General features: G+C 35.6%; 1 protein-coding gene and 1 long non-coding RNA gene across 2 annotated transcripts in view; one reads left to right on the plus strand and one right to left on the minus strand.

Moving 5' to 3' along the window:
* The first annotated feature begins 1,917 nt into the window (after nt 1-1,917).
* LOC136845110 (uncharacterized) lies at nt 1,918-22,641 on the plus strand. Its single transcript, XR_010855077.1, has 2 exons — nt 1,918-2,041; nt 21,861-22,641. It is a non-coding gene; the product is annotated as an uncharacterized lncRNA (long non-coding RNA).
* Nucleotides 9,497-22,646, minus strand: part of LOC136845109 (mitogen-activated protein kinase kinase kinase 4-like) — a 52,048-nt gene continuing 38,898 nt past the window's right edge. Inside the window, 10 exon segments of the mRNA XM_067114938.1 lie at nt 9,497-10,813; nt 11,011-11,190; nt 13,238-13,338; nt 14,682-14,804; nt 15,699-15,867; nt 16,395-16,582; nt 17,256-17,426; nt 18,823-18,902; nt 19,734-19,850; nt 20,205-20,311. Of these exon segments, the coding sequence (XP_066971039.1) occupies nt 10,730-10,813; nt 11,011-11,190; nt 13,238-13,338; nt 14,682-14,804; nt 15,699-15,867; nt 16,395-16,582; nt 17,256-17,426; nt 18,823-18,902; nt 19,734-19,850; nt 20,205-20,311 (1,320 nt within the window). The 3' untranslated portion in view covers nt 9,497-10,729.

A 22,646-nucleotide genomic window follows, 5' to 3' on the forward strand; every position in this document is an offset into this window, starting at 1 on the left:
ACACACACTAGGAATACACTTGTCTACACACACACACACACTAGAGATACACTTGTCTACACACACACACTAGGAATACACTTGTCTACACAGACACACACACACTAGGAATACACTGGTCTACACACACACACTAGGAATACAAGGAATACACTGGTCTACACACACACACTCGGAGTACACTGGTCTACACACACACACTAGGAATACACGTCTACACACACTCACTAGGAGTACACTGGACTACACACACACACACACTAGGAATACACTGGTCTACACACACACACTAAGAATACAAGGAATACACTGGTCTACACACACACGCACACTAGCAATACACTGGTCTACACACACACACTAGGAATACAAGGAATACACTGGTCTACACACACTCACTAGGAATACACTGGTCTACACACACACACACACACACTAGGAATACACTGGTCTACACACACACACACACACACACTAGGAATACACTGGTCTACACATACACGCACAGGCAGACACCATTAAGTTAGACATAATATTTAAACCAGTCTCTTGTTTTCCATTTTATTAACATTAAAATATTATGATCCAAATAATTCTCTCTCTCTCTCTCTCTCTCTCTCTCTCTCTCAGGATCGTCGGCTGTACAAGAATGATAAACAAAAACGAAAAGACGAGTTATTTAGTAGACGTTAAATATATCACCACCGATACCAACGCCCATATGCCCATGACCACACCCATACCCATTCCCACACCCGTACGCCTATACAACCATACCCACATAGACTCATGGATACCCTATAGACGATTTCCTTAAAAAAAAAAAAAAGTGAACATGGAGATATTATTTTGATTAATAGGACTTTTACTTTCATGTGATTGTATAATTTATACATATTATCAATATTCTGTTTCAAAATTAATATATATATATATATATATATATATATATATATATATATATATATATATATATATATATATATATATATATATATATATATATAGATATAGAGAGAGAGAGAGAGAGAGAGAGAGAGAGAGAGAGACGAAGAATAAAGTGCTGAGTATAATATTCATAAGCAATGTGTAATATTTAGGCCTATATTTGTGCGTCTAGTTGTGTAATAATTGTCTCTCAATTTTTTACATATTTTACAATCTATCTGCCACATACGTTCATTCTTTCCTGTATTTTACGAGTTAACTGTATACTCGTATCGTTATTTTACAACGTAATTAATGTGTAATGCGTAAAAAATATATGACAAACTTATGACGGTCTTTTTTGTATAAGTTAACTAAAATTCATTTTCCGTCGTCTCGTAAGTGCAAGATGATTTAAAACGTAATTAATGCATAAAAAGTTCATTTTCCGTCGTCTCGTATGTCAGTGCAAGGTAATTTACATCGTAATTAATGTATAAAACGCATAAAAATCTGTGACGCATATATTGTACACATGACGAAGCCGACGAAAGAAAACGGGAGGAATTGAAACGCAAGAGAGAAAGCGTTCAAGATCGTATTCATTATTTATTATCAGCGTTGCTCATTTATAATAAGTATCGCAATGTTTCGATCTTAATGTATACATAAAACGTATAAAATGTATGACGCATTAAAATGTATAAATGACGAAGCTAACGAAAGAAAACGGGAGGAATTAACGCTCGAGAGAGAGAGCATTCAAGATCGTATTTATTTTTTATTATTTATTGCTCACTTACAATAAATAACGCAATGTTATGATCAAATTTAGTATTGAATTCTTTTTATCCTCCATTATAGAGTTTGATTCTATTTATTCCATCTCGTAAAATAGACTTTAATTCCTTAATGGGTCGTAGATTCCGATGCTCGTTTGTTCCATATCGCGCCATTTATACTGATGACGCTTTGATTGGTCCGCCAGTCGCCTTATCAACCACATATCAGCGCAACCTGGTTGGCGGGAACCTCAGGAGATCACGATGGCCGCGAAAATCTTTACGAATTCGATGATAGCGACGGAACAAGGCATCACATCTTTATATTCCCAGTGAGTATCTCAAGCGGAAGGTTGTAGTTGTTGTTAGGAGTTGTTATATAGGTTGTGATGGCTGCCAACAACCCAACATCAGCGGAAACATGTGGGTGTTGTTGCCTGGTAGCAACAAGCAAGGCGGACATTTTGGGACGCTGGTTGTTCCACGTGAGAGATCTCGATTTTTAAAGTCTTATTTTTCAGTCGTTTATTCCTTCTGAGTTTCTAGTCAATTCTCGGTCATTGATTCCTTGTGAATTACTGTTGTTTTTTGCGCCTATTCAATTCCCGTGAGTCGATATGCTAACCTGTGTGTTGTCTAGGTCCTGATAACCATCGCAGGTGTCTTGGCATACGTTTTAGTATCAGATGTTATGATAACATAAGTTATCATAAACTATGTTAACACATGTTATCCAAGTTTAAGCTCGGCTACAATAGCCTAGATTTTCATTGGTTATGCCAACAAAGTTTATCATATGTTATGTTAACAAGAATCTGATGACCAAGATTAGCATGGGCAATGCTCACCAGCGTTAACATACACTATGCTAACCAGCGTTATGTTGGCATATGTTATGATAAGTGTTATATACCACATGTTACACTAATTAGTGTTAATTTGTTACCCTAACCAGTGTTGTAATGTGAGCATATTTTTATTGTTTAAAGTTGGAACATATTTCATAGTCCTTCAATAATAATAATAATAAAAAGCTTAATGGTTTTCTTGGCATATTGGAGTGATTTTTTTTCTTGCCATATTGGAAATAAATATATGACTGGAAAATTATAGTAAATCAATCAATTTACTTCCAAATCATTTTATCCTATTTCGTTTCAATTTCATTATTCAATTAATTGAATAACCAAAATAGAGTATAATTAGAACCATTCAGAGTTCGACTATTCTTTAATAAAAGTTTAATAACATATATATTAACTAAAAAAAGTTACCAAGTACTCTGTTTTTGAATTATCACGCAGGCGTAGAGTACACAGTCTAGCCTTTTCATAAATACCTTAATTAGATTATTTTTCTGTTATCTATTTCACAATATCAAGTAATATTAACCATTGGTAATACTTGAAATAGTTAATATAACAAATATCAATTTCTAAATGAATATGGTGAGCTTTCGTTAAGATTGACAGTTTTTGGGAAATGGAATTCTACACTGAACCTCATCTAAAACTTTGACCACCGATACTTGGAAATGTTGTTGCAGACACTCTTTCAATTTGTAAATGAATAAACATAATGGACTTTCGTCAGCTTATGGCAACAATCCACTTAAAGAAATCTTATGTTGCAAGAGAAAAACTTGGGGGAAAATGAAATCTCTAAATGATGTTTGAATGTCTTTCAGAATTATTTACGCTACTGGGAGTGAGGAAAGTGAATGCAATATTTTACTACGATAAGAAGTAAATTCTATTCGCAAATTGAAAGAATTGGGACGATCATTTTTTGACAGATTTTTCTTTATTGGCACAAGGCCTCTCTCTCTCTCTCTCTCTCTCTCTCTCTCTCTCTCTCTCTCTCTCTCTCTCTCTCTCTCTCTCTCTCTCTCTCTCATGTTACACAAAGGAGCGATAGTTCTGGTGTTCTCTCTCTCTCTCTCTCTCTCTCTCTCTCTCTCTCTCTCTCTCTCTCTCTCTCTCTCTCTTTCATGTTACACCAAGGAACGATAGTTCTGGTGTTCTCTCTCTCTCTCTCTCTCTCTCTCTCTCTCTCTCTCTCTCTCTCTCTGCGCAAAGGAGCGAAAGTTCCGGTCTCTCTCTCTCTCTCCCTCTCTCTTTCTCATGTCATAGTGCTAGCTTAGGTCACGGGGAGGAAAAACGTGAAGTTTTATGTTCCATAAAAAGTGAAATTGACGGCAAAGTTTAAATACATCCAAGTGACTGCAAAAGCAACCTGAAAAGGTTTTAAAAGCGGATGCAAGCAACTAAATAAGTGATAAAACTCATTTGGAAAAGGACACGTGCAATATTTTGTGATAAATGGTGAGTATTATAACCAAACAGAACAGACCATACGTGTGGATGTGTTAAGAAACATCTCAGCCTCAGGCTAAAAAAACTCTTCAATGATCATGAACATCAGGATATCAATACATCTTATTCCTGCCAGCTTTAACTTTTTTAATATGTGTTGATGAAACCAGGTTAGTAAGAATTTTCACGGTTCCCTTTGTGTCCAAGAATAACATATATCAAATAAAAACCCCTTTGGAGAATTATCTGGGTTTTGTAATTGAATGATTTTGTGGTCATTTGAAATAACAGTGTGACGGATTCTTTTGCAAAAACAGTAGAAATGTTATTCCTAATCCGAGACCCTCATTTGTTGAAGACATCTTAGAGAGTTTAATTGATTGTCTCGGCCATTAAATGGTTACAGTAATGTAGTTAGGTGTTGGTTAGACTGGCCGAATTTAGGAGGTGAAAATCTGTACTAACCAATACTCATAATGACACCGATATTTTGGAATGTAAAGGACAGTTTTATTTGAATTTGGTAAGTTGACCGGAAATAATTTTAGATGAGGGAAATTCAGTTCTGAAACTAGTGGTACAGGGCCTCTCTCTCTCTCTCTCTCTCTCTCTCTCTCTCTCTCTCTCTCTCTCTCTCTCTCTCTCTCTCTCTCTTTGTGCTATGAAAAGGAGCAATTATTGCTTGCGCTGTAGCAAGACCATCTCTCTCTCTCTCTCTCTCTCTCTCTCTCTCCCCATGGGTTATTCAAAGGAGCAAGTGCTTATGCTGTCACAAGATCACTCTCTCTCTCTCTCTCTCTCACTCTTTGTGCTATGAAAAGGAGCAATTATTGCTTGCGCTGTAGCGAGACCATTCTCTCTCTCTCTCTCTCTCTTTCCCCGCATGGCTTATTCAAATGAGCAAGTGTTTACGCTGTCACAAGACCACTCTCTCTCTCTCTCTCTCTCTCTCTCTCTCTCTCTCTCTCTCTCTCTCTCTCTGTCATGCAACTCTAAAAGTCTAAATAGTAAAATCAAATGTTAGAGTAAATCTGGAGAGTTACTCTTCTCCACAAAAGTGATAAAGAAGATGACAGTGCATACAAGGAGTTAAATAATCAATAATACGTCTCAGGAAAAGGATTCGCGAGATATATTGCGATAAAATATAAACACTGTTACAGGTAAGGGTAGTTAAGCAGCCATTATTCTTCCTTGGACTTGTGCTTTTTCGAGTGCTCAAATAAACATAACAGTTCACAGGTCCAGGATGAAACTCGGTAGTTATCGAACGTTGTAGTCTCTTTCTCATCCCGACACAAATCGGTAATCATAACCACATTTTACGAACAATTCTGCGATCACTTCGACTCTACGTAAAGCTACCGGCCTTGTCCAACACTTATCAAACACATCACTGGTAACTAAGTTTTCCTTACGGTCTTTGCATCAACCAGAATCGAATTGCGTCCTAATCGAAGTATTAAAACCTTATCTCTTATGTGAAATGTGTCAGCAATCTCTCTCTCTCTCCTTTTCTATCTCTTGTTATGACGCCAGTTATGATAGCCATAATCAATCAATCGCTGTCTCTTTCTCTTCCTAACACAAATCAGTAATGAAAACCACATTTTACGAACAATTTTACAATAATTTCGACGCTACGTAAAGCTCCTAGTCCTATCAAACACTTATCAAACCCTTATACCACTCCTAACTAACTTTTTTCTTACATACTTCGCATCAACCAACGTCTAAAAACGTCGTATTCGACGCTTTAAAACCTTAACTCAGGGGTTCTTAACTTTTCGATGATTCCAGACCCCCAGTGGGTTGTCCAATATGGTCCCATACCCCCTTCACTTGACTGTCGAAATACATTAAATACATTAAATAAAATAAATACCAGTACCCAGAGATCGAGTCCCATACCCCCAGCATTTGGTTCCCATACCCCCAAGGGGTATGGATACCCCCGGTTAAGAACCCCTGCCTTAACTCGTATGTGAACTGTCTCAGCAATCTCGTCCCTACCTCTCTCTCTCTCTCTCTCTCTTTGTAACGCCAGTTTTAATAGCCATCAATCAGTCTCTCTCTCTCTCTTTCTCATCCTGACAGAAATCAGCAATCATAACCATATTCTACGAACAATTTTACGATTATTTAGAATCTTCAAACCCTTATCAAACACATATATAACTCCTATATGACGTCAGCTTTAGTGGCCATCAATCAGTCTCTCTCTCTCTCTTTCTCATCCTGACACAAATCAGCAATCGTAACTACATTTTGCGAACAATTATACGATTATTTAGAATCCTCAGACCCTTAACAAACACTTAAATAACTCATGACTAACTTATAAAACACTCATATAACTCCTAACTAACTTTTCAAAAACTGATATCACACCTAAGTTTTTCTTAATACTTCGCATCAACCAACATCTAAAAACGTTAACTCATATTTCTCGCCTCTCAATAAAAAAAAAAGAGAAAATATTTTATATTTGATTCACTTTACGGGGCCAGGAACGCTATAGCCACCTATTATCGAAAAAAGAAACTGAATTCTTCTTCGATGCCGTTTATCCAAATGTGCCTAAAATACGCTTGTTACGTTATTTATTCCATTTCCTGCCGTCGCGTCTGATTTTGCATCGTATCTGACGTATTTTGAAAGAGATTGCGACTAAATTGCGTTAATATTTACGGAGATAATGCCATTTTAAAGTTTACGCATTTAAAAAGGCGCGAAAGAGTGAAGTCTTCGATTTAATTCAAATTGAAAACCAACGAATTCCGTACCTTCGTATTTTCTTTTGATTTTCTCTATCTTTGTACGAGAACTAGTGAGTGGTACGATAGCATAGGGGGGGCCATCTTTCTAAAGTTTGGATGATTGTAGCGCGTTCGCTCGCGCGTAAGGTTAAATAAATTTAAGAATTGTGATTATTATTAATTACTCGCTATAAATATTATAATTTACTAAGTCTGAATGTTTTAATTATCTTTTGATTTCCTTTTTATTTTATCTACTTTCCAAAAGTGTTTTCCCCCGCGTCTTCTTCCATTGCCTAGCAACCATCTTTCCCACGTGACGTCACTCGTTGTTTTGAAATTGTAATCGCCTGAAACACGAATTTTGACTTCTACTATGATAGTAGAGTAAAAATTCGACGAAATAACTCAAATAGTAGTACTATTTGCCGTTATTTCGTCGTAGGGTAAAACGATGGGGCATGAGACACATAGGTGGCAGAATTTTCACTTTTCACACCGATATTTAATTGGGGAAATGAAAAAAATTAAACCTTTAAGAGAACCTTTCAAAAGATTGAAGCCTCATTATCAAAATGAGCTATAGGAAACTGCCATACGAAATAAAATAAGCATGTGAAGTCTTCGTAAAATAGGTGTTGAAGGCAATTTTGAAACCAATATGGAGTCCCCCCAAACGCCGATACCCTGAATGGCGCTTGGACACTTCCTTCCCAGCGATCATTTACCGATGTACTGAACGCTAATTGCATGTATATGTAATGTTTATAGATATTACTCATGATCTGAGTTGTAATCAGCACGATAAAACAACATTTTGTTGCCTACACTAGTGAAATTACGAGACATGGATTTTTACCTTGTAAATCCGTGGTTTTATCCTTACTAACATCACAAATAAAGCTCCACAGTGCTTATTTGATTGTAGTTATACACATTTCGTTCTTGATTCACTCAAAGTATCACCTAAAATACGCGAGCATGTTTCTTTACAGAACTTCACTCCTTCAAATTAGCGAAACTGTGACGGGAACAATTTTCCAGCCTTATTGTACATCTGGCTGCCACAAACATCCGAGAGCGAACGACGCATCAGTGAATCGTTCATAATAAAAACGTATTTTGTTGTTAGAACTTTTCATTGATTTAATTCCATATTACTATGTACACTTCTGAGACATGTAATGTGTACATATGAATGTTACCACTTTGGCAAAAATGCAAGAAAGTTGAGTTATGACAATTTATATGGAATTGGTACGAGAGTCAAGATGCCATGACGTCAAAATACGGGTTTGAAATAAAGGTTTTAAATCCAAAATTATTACTTAAAACACCACTATATTTGACAAAACTTACACTGTGTATGATATATATATATATATATATATATACATATATATATATGTAATATATATGTAATAAATTAAATAAAAAAAGATAGGAAAAGAAAGTTAAATAATTTACCCCCTTAGAGGGTATCTCTTTGATCTCCTGGCTTGCCGACATTTTGGGGCATCAAAAATCTCTTGCTCCATTGATAGTAAGCAATGCTTTGCATTTCCTGTGACTCTGTGTTATATTCTGCTCATCTTATTCTATTCCAATTTACAGGCACTTCTAATCTTTCCCAGTCAGTTAGTTTGAGTTGCTTCTAATGACTTTCAATCCTTCCCTCTATTCCTCTGTTCTGCATTTCAGACATATCCACCACCTCCTCTTCCGGTTGTGCAGTTAACACCGGGTCGTTGGTATCTGTCAGCTTTTATGGGTTCCCTACTCTGCACTGATATGTAAATTTTCCATTTTTAATTGTAATAAAGGATTTACAGTCTACCAAGGTTCACCACAATTTATTTAAGTTCTTCTGGTATGTCTAGATGTTGTGTTATGATGCTGTGACATAACTGGCTTAATGTGTCTTTCCAGTTAACTGTAATAATCATCTAATTGTGCTTTCTGTCACCTCACATAAACAGTTATTTTGTTATCTAAGCAATGGTTTGTTACAAATGAACTTATAATAACTTTGGAACAAGAGTATATTTTGCAGATAAAAAGCATTACCTTAAGCCAAGTCTACCCATTCCCTTCGATTTGGCACAGACATCTCGTTTTTGGAGTATGCTTCTTCCAGACAGGAGTAGATGAGATGTTGAATTGTTGACCCTACCAAAGGGGCAGGGGTCTGCAACCACCACCAGACCAGAATAATTACCTTTTATTCCTTAGACATGGGTATGCAGTGAACTCTTAGAATCAAACAAAAGCCAATTGAATGCAATGGTTTGTCCCCTGTAGGGGGTTAGTGCCGTTAGTGCACCTCATGCGGTGCACTGTAGGTGTTACTTTAGGTTTTTTGCAGCATGCCTTCGGCCCCTAGCTGCAACCCCTTTCATTCCTTTTACTCTACCTCTTTTCATATTCTCTTTCTTCCATCTTACTTTCCACCCTCTAATAACAATTGATTCATAGTGCAACTGCGAGGTTTTCCTCCTGTTACACCTTTCAGACCTTTTACTCTCAATTTCTGTTTCAGCGTTGAATGACTTCATAGGTCCCAGTGCTTGGCCTTTGGCCTAAATTCTATATTCAATTCAATGGTTTGTATTTATAAACCATAATATTCATTTTCAAGGATTTCATTTCATTTGAATTCATTTGAAAAGTATACAAAACAATACAGGAAAATATTTAAATATTAAATACAGTGTTCATTTCTTTAAAGTTGTTATTAACTAAAAACCACATAAAATATATAAATAACAAAACAAAAATGTATCATATTTGAGACACTATTTATAATAAAAATAAAAGGGAATTAAGGGTATAATTCTGTAGTCTGCAATTCTCTTGGATAACATTCTGATATCTTTTTGTTTCCTTCATTCAAAACAAACTTGAATGCATTATGAAAAATTGTTTTTACTTTTGAAGTGAACAACTTTTCTGAAATTTGAATTGAACAAATTGTCTTAAATGTTCGTCAAATTTTGTAAAGGTGAAATGTCCAACATTTTATGTACAGTACATATATGCAATGTTAGATACATTAAGTCATTTTCCAAAAATTAAATACTGTTTTCTAAAGCATGTGACAAATTTTTCTAATAACTGAAACCAGCTTACAAAATGTATGAATACAATTTGTTCTGTAAAACATATAGCAATCTCATAAATAAAATAAATTTACACTGTCCACCTTGAAATCCAAAGTTTTATAAAAAAAAAAAAAAAATGAAAAAAAACTTAAAATGCTAGATTTACATCTTGATGAAACCTTTAGAGACACAATGGAGCTTACAACGTCATATTCCAAAATGCACTTAATCCTGAATAGGCAATACACTGCCTATTTGTTATCATCCCCTGTAGTTTGCATACATGAGCATGAAACCACTGCAGCAATTAGCTAGCAGCAAAGGTCGAGGTAAGTTAGAATCCAGAATATGCAAGAAGCTAAGATAGCAGTGGAAAAGAGAGAACCCGTACCCAACTTCCATGTTAACATTAACTCCTCCTGATTAGTTATTTTCAAATTTATGAGCAAGGTTTATCACATTTATGCACTATTCAGGAGGAGATACTGTCTAACCACATGGACATTCTCAAACGGTCTGCACAAAATATCCATGAAAAGTACCCCTTTTCATTATTATCCTCACAATGAAATATAAGATTATAGGTTATTCTACGACAGATATATGGTTGGATTCAGCAGGGAGAGTTTTAACTGCACCCGTTTTCATGTTCCTATATACAAACCCTTCAAGCAATGACATAATAGTTTCAACTTATTTTTCATTTCATAAATGAAAAGGCATAAAAACTTAGGCACAAAAACATAATATAATTAGCCATAAAAGCCAACTAGGATGCAAGATTATACTGTGCACCAATACAAACTACCAATGGAGATATTCTTTGTAAAACGTAAATAGTAAGTTTAGGCAGTCGACAACTTCATGTAAGGCACAAAAGGTGAATTTGAAAAAAGAGGTAGTGATGTACAGTCTTCCCCTGTATCCACCTGCAAAGAAATAAGTGGTCAGTTTAGTAAAATAAGAATCAACTTCTGTTTGCATTGTTCATTTTCTGTTGCATACGAAAAAATGAAAATTCACAAAACAGCATTTAAAATGAGTAAAATGAAACAGCAGGAGCATAACTTACTTTTTCTTACAATGAGATGCTTTAATAGGCATGAAAAATTTTAGAACAACTAACCTTTACAAATGTATGGTCTAGCAAATGTGATGTAGTTGCTCGTAATTTTGGATCGTGTATGAAGCACAGCTGCAAAAAGGTATGACCTTCATCTGAAAGTGACTTTGGTATAGTGGGGGACTGCCCCATTCCAACCCTGAACATAATCTGCACACTGCTATCGTACTCAGGCCATGGACGCTGAAAGATGATAATTAACAGTCAGTATACAATATAAATTCAACATACAGTATAATCAAATAAGCCACTCCGTGGCAACTGAAAGTTTTTCTTTGGCACTATATATAAATCAGTTTCCACGAAAAAAGCAGGCATCTGGTTTGGTGGTATATAAAACACGCACACACAGAACATCAATCTTTACCTCAAATATAAAAGGTCAAGAACAATTTTAGCTTATGGACTATGAGCAACTGGTTTTGGTGATGCTGTGATAAATTTTGGACACTTCCCTTACAAAACTGGTTTCAGAGTATTTTAGAAGAGCTATAAGTGACTACTTTATGACTACAAGTAAATATTATCTGTGTGGCTGCGACTAAGTGACCCTCACTTGTTTCCCAGACTTGAGGCTCAAGCACCTTTATATAATCCTTGACTGCAAGACACTGCAGAGAAAATTTCCATTGCTATCAAGGCCATGGCTCAAGGCATACCACCCATGTTCAATTCCATTACATTCATGAACTTGGAAGAGTTGGTCCTCAAAGGACACATTTAAGCAAAGGATACCAAGACGACCAGAAGAATGATTCAGTCAGTAAGGAAGAACCTTAATCCTCTATATACAGTGTACAGCCATTCCTTTAACTACTAACAAACATATGCAAGAGAAAGAAGCAGCCTTTTGGGACCTTTCCGGCTTCCTTTCACCACTAAATCTGTGGGACTCCACTTCCTATTCCCAAAAGATTTCTTCAGGAAGCTGGACAATACAGTGACCAACACAGTTACAAGTATTCAAAAGGTGGACTCCAGCATGAACATTCTCCCCACACGCCCTTTCAAACTCTCAAGGGAGCAAGGGCGGCAGCTAAGTCTCAGGGTGTTGGAAGAGGATTAGATTGCCCTTCCTACTCCATCACCTTTTTTGTTGCTGGATGAGTGTCAGGAGCACTAGAAATCTGGACAGATCCCGAGGCTGGGGTATTCCAATCCTTTCAACTGAAGATTTAAAGAAAGAAAAGAGAGAGAGAACTCTTATCCTCAGTGCCCTATGGGCAATCAGTCAAGTCACAATCCAGCCCAGAACCGAGGGGAAAGTATGAAATAATTCTTTTGCCTCACTTGACCATATCAGCGACTCAAATTACATGCTTGAGAAGGCGTGCCATCCACATTCATCCTTTTCACTTCCTGAAATATTCCAGTCCATATTCTACTACAAGCTTATATTACTGTAGTGGCAAAAGATCAATCCGGACAGTAGGCAAAAAGAAAATGTGGGAAAATGTCACAGTTCAGAACAACCACTTCGGGCAAAGTTGAGTCTGATAAAAATAGTTGTTCTCCAGAACCCCCACCCGGCAACAAAGCTAAGATGTCTGAGGGGGATCTGGTATCTAAAGGAACTGACACTCATGCATTTGTCATCAGTGTTTAAGGGTGTTGTTAATTTATAAGTATAATCAATAATTTGTTTAAGACAGCTGCCACCTACCAAGAGCACCCACGATGTCTCTTTGTTCTGTCACAACTGGTGACCATGCTGGGAGAACTTTCTAGATATTCACCTCTGTTTCAACATGTTAAAGGTTGTCAGTCATATGAGAGATCAAACCAAGCACTGACAGCAAAGTTGGACATAATTTTTTGCCATGCTCAACCAGATAAACTAATTGAATGCTAAGGGTGAACAGGAATGCTCTCTATCCTCACCCTCCTCGATTCTAGAAGTAGTTCAATGCATATTCAACCATGCACTTGTGCTGGTAATGAAAGGTCAATCCTGACACTGGAAGAAGATAAAATGGTACAGGAAAAGATTGAGACCACCTGACTAATATAGTTTTTAAAGCTAATTTACTTTAGTTTACGAGATGAAACCATGCAGCTGCTCTCTAAACCCCTCTACCCAGACACGGGGCAAGTAGTCTAAGGGCTCTAGTATCTAAAGGACAATATTACAGGGCTTTGAACAATTATCAAATGAATGTATTCAATTGATTAAACAAACATTTATAAAAACCTATTTATCATAAGGACAGAGAAATAATTGTACACACACCTTTCCAGTTGCCATTTCAATAACAACACATCCCAGTGACCATACATCAGCTGCTCGACCATGTCCTTCGCTGGACTGAAAAATCTCTGGTGCCATGTATGCTAAAATGGAATAAGAATTGAAATATAGCAATCAATGTACAGACAAAACAATTTACTCATCAACAGATAATGTAAGCAACTATTTATTAGTGTAATCTTGATGAACTAAAAGGAACGATACACAGACGGTTCAACTGAATACAAGGATGAATTTAATGGAAGCTTGTTAAAATAAAAATATTATTCATATATCAGCAGTATTTGAATACAATGGGATACTGTTTTAGAGAGGTTAATACCACTTAGACATAAAAAGACCCTTATGGAAATGTCTTCCCCCTCTCCTAATCAACAACAAAAATATACGAGCATAAGGAGCTGCATACGTTAATGGTTTTCTGGTTTCCAAACACACAGGATTGAAACTGTTTTTGAGTTGCCAGTCGTGCATACAGTACTATACTCTGAAGGACTGCTCAAAGTATAGTTACCTGCAGCAAAGATTCTACCTAGATGGAAAATCCATGTCTGAAAATGTGAGAAATGATGCAGATATTCCTGCACCCATCAGCTTCTTAAAAAGCTGTCAGGAGTTTTAAAAGAAATATTTTATTTTCACTTCTACTGACCAATATAATTCTCGCTTTCTAGAGCTATTTCCTTAATGATAAGAATAAGTGTATCATTTCCCTAACTTACTTATTTTGTTGAGGATAAGCATAGTGTATGAATGATTCATGAGAGGAGCATCACTAACTTTGTCATATATCTAGCAATAAATGACCCTTGGAGTTTCAGTGTTTGGGCCATGTCCTTAAATTTCATTCATTCATCCACGCTTTGTCCTTAAATTTCAAATATTCATTCACAACAACCACAAAAATTAACAATCTCAATATTTTAACATTTACACAATTTCCTAATTCAATACTAAACACGCCATGAATGAAACATCAAAATGTGTCTTCTGGTTTTCATGAATAAATAAATAAATTAAAATATACGAAACTATTGACATGGCAATAAGACCATTCTTTTTTACAAACCTTTAAGAAATTTTTAAAATGAAGACTACCATTTTGTTGTATCACTGTCAACTTACAAATCAATAACTATGAATAACATGGCCTATAAATAATTGCACATATAATCAATTCACTTTCATATGCCTAAGCAACAAAAATTAATTACAGATATAAGAATTACATTAAGAAAAGAATATAGTGAATGATATTTTTGTAATGGCCATAGTAAATGAGGCAACTTCAAAGAGACATATATTTCATTAACAATGAAAATGAAGAATTTTACTTTAATATGAGTCTATGGCACAATTCAGATTTTAAAAATATCATAACATTACTAGTAATAATGTTGATCCTTATAATTCAAGCTTTCCTTACCATGTGTGCCAACAATACCCGCCAATTCTCCTACTTCAGTCTGATGACCCCTGAGTCTTACGGCACAACCAAAGTCTCCCAGCTTCAAAATGTTGCCTTCTGCAGTTAAGAATATATTGGCACCTGCAAAAATGAAGTATTAAGAATATTTTTCCTTAAAAATTAAATGGATCACCATCGATGCAACTGAAAAATACTAAGCCTTGATTCGGGCTAACTTAACAAACTCCTAACATTTGCATTCCAATAATCTGGTCAACACGCAGAGTAGGCAGACACAACTACGAAACAATTCTACATCCCCTGATTTTACCAGCAAACTGTGAAGCACTGTATATGAAAATAAGAAAGTAAAAGTTCTTGAAGCAAATTTTATGTTGTTTAATACACGCTTGAAGCCAAATGTTTACAGTGCAACAGCTAAAGAGAGTTCATCGCCAACAGCAAACTGCCAAAAAGGTAGAAAATTACGTTTGGTGCGTGCGTGAAATTTTGAAATGGTGTGACCATAGAATGTAAACATTCATGGCCTAAGTATGGAAGCTCATAACAAGAATGAGGAATTGGTGGAAAGATGTAGTATGAAGCAGCTGGAAAAAATTAATACTTCAGTTCTCAGAGATTAAGAAGCATAAGACATGTGTTGAGAAGGGATGAGAAGCAGTTAGATATAAAATCAGTATAAATGGAAGCAGTAAAACAAAGACCTGAAGGAGGACTCAAAAAATCATGATGACCTACAGTAAATGTGATGGGAATTTAGATGGACAGGACACAGAACAGACAAGAGAGGAGATAACTCATTTTATGTAGCTAACCTCATTACTGAAAATCTGAAGATGATGATATTTACATTATTGTATAAAAGAGGGCAATGCAACCGAATCCAAATTACCATTTTAAATATCTGAATATGCAGAAAATTGAGACATTTGGCCATTTTACTTTCAGCATTGCATAACTACCTAATTCAATAAGCCATCTGGATCAATAAATGTGAGGGAACACTCTCCATACCTTTAATATCCCTATGAACGATATTTCTCTCATGCAAGGCATTCACTGCCTCCAATAGCTGCCTTGTATATTTTCGTACAAGTTCTTCTGGAATGCCTGTTTCTGTGCTGATAGCTAAACTCTCTAACGTGCCTTCATCACAGTATTCCATGAACATTAACATTTCATCCTGGAAAAAAATAAACTTGCGTAACTTATAACCCACAAATCTCAAAAACTTCAGTTCTTATAGTGGTAATCATGAAATGTGATGCAGAAAAGTATAAATGGACAATATCTTTTGGGCTCTGTGAATAGAAACCTTGCAATGCTTATTATCACACAAGCCCTTTACTCACTTCCCCGTACAGGTTAGTACAGTGCACCTCAGGTAGTGCAAAGGGTGTTTGCAGTCACTAAAATGTCCCTTTATCTACATTTCAGCTTCATTTCTCCCAGTTTCCTTTAGATCACTCTTCTATTTTCAGAATCTCTTTCTATTGCTTACCAAGTACTCAACCTATTTTACCTTTTCATTGTCTTAGGTACTGTATGGCTGAAAGTCCACCAGTTCTTATCTATATGGCCTAAACTTCACAATTCATGCATTCATTCCTTTACTCACTTTCTACACATAACATTCATAGCTCCAATATTACAAAACAGATACTCTTCTCCTTATTACATGTATGCAACACAAATATGTCCACCACTTACATTATGGATTTCAACTCCATAGCACTGAACAAGATGGGAATGTCTAATTCCCTCAAAGATTCTCAGTTCATCTGCAACTCTTCGGATGGATCTGTGGTCATTAGGCTGTAGTGGTAACACCTTCATTGCCATCAATTCTCCAGTGTTGTTATTAACTGCTGTGTAAACTTTCCCAAAACGTCCTGCACCTGAAAGTCAAGAGGAGTTATACTATACCAGGTTTAAAATTATGGAACATATAGCCATACTGACAAAATTATTCAGCAAGGAAATTCAAGTTAACCAATTGCTTAAGATGGTTCATTTTTTCACTACCACCATAAACTATTCCAAACTTTTAAACTATTCATAAACTGCTAAACCTCTTCACTGCCCCATAGTGATTGCTTCTTATAGCTTTAACCACTTTTTGGTCCTATATTTAAGTTTATATACATTTTGAATATCATAGTTGATTTCTAGTGTTATTTCTTAAAATGACAAATTTTTAAAGTAATTTGTATTTTTCCTAACATACAAACCTGAGGTCTTTATGTATGGGAAAGTTGATCCCATATGTAAAGACCTCAGTTTGAATGTTAAGAAAAATACAAATTTCTGACATGAATAACATAAAAGTCCTATCTGGCCTAAACCACACTCTTCTATTACAATAAAGTCTCTCCTCAACTATCTCCCTTCGATTGATAAGCATTCTTTTTTATACTGTACTACCAACAACAGCTGAAGTTTAAAAATTAAAAGTTTACATGATCCTAAAAAACAAATTTCTACAGAATTTAAACTTTCAAAATATGTAAAAACAGTCTGATTGTCAACAACTAAAGAAAAGAATAAAGCAATGCAATGCAGCGTACTAACCAATCTTAAATCCACGCTGCCAAGAAAAGCTAACGTTACGTGGCTTGAAAGTTATCTTGTCTCTCTGAGTTGCTGACACTCTCCCGATCACCTTGTCTTCACGGAGGGAAGTCTCAATTCTCTGGTCCAGAATTGTAATCTTCCGTTGTATCCGTTCAATTGGTTTTTCTGCTAAAAATATAGAATGAAGTGAATGTCATGATCAAATAATACTCTGCAAAAGGAACAAATGCAAACTTAAATGAATAATATATCTCTGTGCAGTAAATTTGAGAAAAATATCTCTTACCAAATAAACTTGATTTACCTTGAACTCTATCCTATCATCCTTTAGGGTTGAAAACCTCAAAATTCCTAGCTTTGGGCTAATTTGGCTCAGCATAAAATAAATTTTAAAATGTTACCATTGTCAGAAGCTAAGACATGGACCAACCAAGATCTTGTCTGATCTAGATTTTGCCTGGTCCTCTGACCAACTGAGTGAAAGCTGCACTAATATATATACGGTATACCAAACTTTTTATGGTTCCAAAAAAAATTCCTGAGTTTTACCTCGTAGTGTGTGTACTTCCTTCTGCCTTTTACTCTTCATCCAATTTCTTTGGTCATTTCCTACTCAGTTGTTCAACTTCAAACTTAACATTGCTCCAATTTTCACCTCTCCCTTCAGAACAAATCCTTTGGGCAAGCCTCCTAAGTCTCATCAATATGAATCAATTGCCCCTAAACTATTTCATAAGAATCTATTATAATCCGCAAGAATAAAAAGTATGACACTGGTCAAATTCCCTTGCCCATTACTGTATGATCCATGGTTGGTAATAACTTTCCTACTTACTTTCCCTTAATAATATTTGACAGCATTATTTCTAATGTTAACACATGGTCTTTCCACTTATTTTTAAGCTTAGGCAGCTTATTAGTATCAAATGTTTGACTTTAACTCTCCTCTCCTCATTCCCCTGCGAACAGCTAAAATCTGCGAATACTTAAATCCCCTCTAAAAACACTTAAAACTGCCCATTTTGATAGTTTAAACACAAAAAAATCTAAAAATGCTTATACCTGAGTATTTTAATAGTTTTATCACAAAAAGTGCATTTAGTCATGAAAATGATATAGTAAATAGTGAATATTTCTCAGTGAAAAATACAGTGAATGGGTGAATTTTCTGCAAATAATGAGTATATACGTTCCACAGAGAAATCTGCAAATCCGTGAGTCCGTGAATAGTGAGACCACAAATACGGGGTTTATTGTATTTAGTGTATCCTTAACAAGTCCCCTTCTATAATCATGTGTCTCCTATACCCTAGTTCGTTAAAGACAGCCTTGAATTGTACATTAACTGCAGTGACTGCCATTTGCCAAAAACAAAAATAATAATCTTGTCACAATAAGGAATTATCATACATAGATAAAGCTGCAAAGAGACACATACAAAAGTGAATAGTCAAAAGAAGGCACGAGAATGCTGATGAAGTTTAAAAAAAAAAGGCAGTTTTTACCCTTTCATTAAAAAATCTTAAGTAATAATGACATGTAAAATAACAACAATAATAATTACCCGTGGTGCCTGGAGAGCTGCCATCATTTGGGTCATTTGCCTTCTCCATACTATGACAACTTCTTCGTAATACATTTCGCCTGTTTAAGAATTTTCATATATTAACCTCTGGTAAAAAGGTGGAGGCTGAATTTACAGTGTTTCAAAGCAATCAACATGAAACATTAATTCATGGGTGCCTTTGCACTACAATAAAACGTCATAAATAAATGTCAGCAACTTATCGCATGCTCATCACAGACAGGTTGAATACGAGTCAACAACTTGTTGGTAGTCCTAACTAGTGCATTTATCAAAGGATTTGTCCTCCACTTATTGTCACATTAGCTTTCAACATGTTCATGAGTCAACAACTTGTTGGTAGTCCTAACTAGTGCATTTATCAAAGGATTTGTCCTCCACTTATTGTCACATTAGCTTTCAACATGTTCATGAAATGTAAATGACTATGTTTCAACATGTTCATGAAACGTAAATGACAAGTTGCTGACATGTGTTTGATGCGTTTAACTGTGGTGTGGACACATCCTATGATTAGTACAAGTCTGAAGCAATGCTGAACTAGCTTTATAAAGTAATAACGTTTTTAAAGCATGTGTAGTAATTTTTTCATCACCTTTCATGTACTGGAAACAGCAAAAAGTAATCTCTGCAACTCTGTTCATAGAGTAAAAAGTAATTTCCGTAACTGTCCATATAATACACAAAGATGTCATCCTTGAATTATTACAAAAACACAAGTGTGAAAGCGAACAACTATTTGTTTTAAAATTACAATGAATTAACAAATAATGATTATTATTAATATTATTCAGATGATGAAACCTATTCATGTGGAGCAAGACCACAAGAGCTACTGACTTGGAATTCAAGCTTCCACAGAATATGGTGTTCATTAGGAAGTAACTTACCTTATTAGTAATGGACTGTCTGTTGGATTCACTGCAGGAGAGTTTTCCCCGGTGGCAGGTGATTGATATAAGGATTTATCTGGTGGCAACTGACTGAGTGATGAAGCAGATGAAGACCTGTTAAAGACGAAAACCCTTAGAAGAAATCGGTTACACGATGTGTACTTGTGACAACTAGTTTTGCTGAAAGAAAAGCTGTGTCATGGGTAAAATATGCCATAAAACATTAGCTTTTGACCATTTAAGTGGTAAGATGTGACCTGGGAACCGTGAAGGAAAAACTGTAGTGTTACACATTGGCGTCTACTCTAGTTTACAGTATTTAAAAACACTCAACGCAAACCAGTGTGTGTGTGTGTATAGTACACTGAATGTATAAACACATCATGAGACATCAAAGAATGTAACATTCTTAAAAATACGTCTCAGCAAATATACTGTAAATGCAACTTGCTCACAGAAATACCTCACCTAAAGTGCCGTGGTAGCACAGGTGTCAAAGGAGTTGTGGGTTGTGGTGTTTCAGGAGCAGATCCAATTATATACAAACGACAGTCTTCTATTTCTTCAACAAATTTCTGTTGGGGAAAGTAATTAGTTTTTAAACATCAGATGACACAAATTGCACTCTTCTTTGACAAGATAATGAATATAATAATAAGCAGTTCCCAGTCCCCATTACTTCTAAACTTAATCCTTAATCAAAGTTGCTGGTTTTAATGAGCCTCCTCCAGCACTGACCATTACTACTGCTGATACAGGAGTCTTCTGCACAGAACCTTTTGTACAAAGACAAACATTCTTCTGTACAGAACCTTTCGTACAATAACATAATGGTCACACAGCTTACGGTGTGCTTTGTGAGGTACGCTACGGACGGCACTATACGGTCTTTTTAGCATCCCTTTGAAACTTAATGTAACTCAAGCGGTTTTCTTAAATTCATAATAATTCTATCCCAGGGAAACACCACATATTGTTAATTTACCAAAATATTTTCTGTAACTTCTCTTAACTTAAATAGTGCATGTGAAATGAACATGAAGTCAAATGATCCACAACACATGAAACTTTAATTCAAATACTTTGTAAAATGCATAGGACAAAATTCTCTAAAAGCCAAAATTACTGTCCTAAAAGTACACAATACTAATCTCTGTTGTGATATCTGTACAAAACTTGATTGACCATCTCATGGACACTACTGCAAAATATAGTTAAAGCAACTCAAGTCTGTTACCTTTCTATCATTACCCCAATCTAAACCTTCTCTACTATCTCTGATAATCTATGAGAATAGCAAATGACAAAAGTGAAAACATACTACCTTGTAGCACCCCACAATTTGCCGCAAATTCACTTGACAAGGCGCCCTCATCAAAATCAACATTGGACCTACTTCACTCATGGTTCATTTCAGTTAGCTTTAAACATTTAACAGGAATACCATAGTGACACAAAGAACTTCCATAATATTGGTCTGTGGATGCTGTCCACCTTCCATGATACTGTTCTGTGGATGTTGTCCAAGTGCTTTCTTGTAATTAACAAAAGCCAACAGAAGATTTTTAAAATTTCAAACACTGCTCCAAAATACATCTTTATCACAAATATTTTATCAGTGCAACTCCTTCCTTTTCTAAAATCAGCTTGTTCACCTCTTAAGCTTTTTATAAGTCCCTTTCTCCAGCCTATCAAAAATTACCAAAAAGAATATTTTCATTGCAATCACCAGGTGTAGTGCCTCCATAGTTACCAAATTCAGTCAGGTCAGCTTTCTTTGTTATCTTTGCAATAACTCCAAATTTCCAATCATACAGCATTGTTTCCTTATTTCATATTCTGCAAAACTTTCTAGTTAGTATACAAGGTGTCATTTCTTATTTGCTAATACCATCTCTGCAGTGATTTCATCAAAATCAGGTGTTTTCTATCTCCTAAGTTTATACATAACTGAATCAACCTCATAAGCTGTGAGCTAAATCATTATTACATTCCAGTCTTCTTCAGATTGTAGTGCATCTTTCAAATTTCCCCCCTTACATCTCTAATTCATGACCTTAGAAAACTGTTCTGCACAACCCTGATCTTCTGATGTTGCTATTAACCCATACAACATTTTGACAGGTATGCACATGAGAGAAGAAAGTTGCAGGAAGAGAAAACTGAAGAATTTGGATAACACGGATAGAAGAGGCCAAAGAAATCAGGTAAAGGGCAAAAAGCAATACAGCTGGAGTCTGGACGGATGTCCTTCATCATTTCACAGTAACCTGGGTTGATAGTACCCTAAAAGGCTTTAAAGTTAAGTACAGTAAACCCCCCGTATTAGCTAAAATCCGTGAATACTTAAAACCCTTCCAAAAACACTTAGAACTGCCTATTTTGATAGTTCAATCACAAAAAAACCCTCTAAAACTGCTTATACCTGAGTATTTTAATAGTTTTATCATAAAAAGTACATTTAGTCAAGAAAATGTTATGAAAATACAGTAATTAGTGAATATTTCTCAGTGAAAAATACCATGAATGGGCAAATTTTCCGCGAATAATGTGCATATATGTTCCACAGAGAAATCCGCGAATAGGTGAGTCCGCGAATTGTGAGACTGCAAATACGGGGGGTTTACTGTAATATCTTATTAAAGCTGTGAATTAACCTATTTTTCACTGAATACCAAAAAACTAGGACATGCATATAGCTGCATGAATATTAAACCAGAAATTACTAGAAGGACCTGGCCCCTACAAAACAATACTTTAGCTATAAATAAAGTTAACTTGTTAAAGTGTTATACGAAGGATGCACCTGGAAAATTGCTGGAGGAAGCACATGAGTCCTTAAAGAATATGTTAAGTACAGAATTTCTGTGAAGAGTGTCTAACACTAAAATAAAATTATCTGTTATACAT

This window comes from Macrobrachium rosenbergii, chromosome 13 (genome assembly GCF_040412425.1).
Source record: "Macrobrachium rosenbergii isolate ZJJX-2024 chromosome 13, ASM4041242v1, whole genome shotgun sequence".
NCBI classification, from domain to species: domain Eukaryota; kingdom Metazoa; phylum Arthropoda; class Malacostraca; order Decapoda; family Palaemonidae; genus Macrobrachium; species Macrobrachium rosenbergii.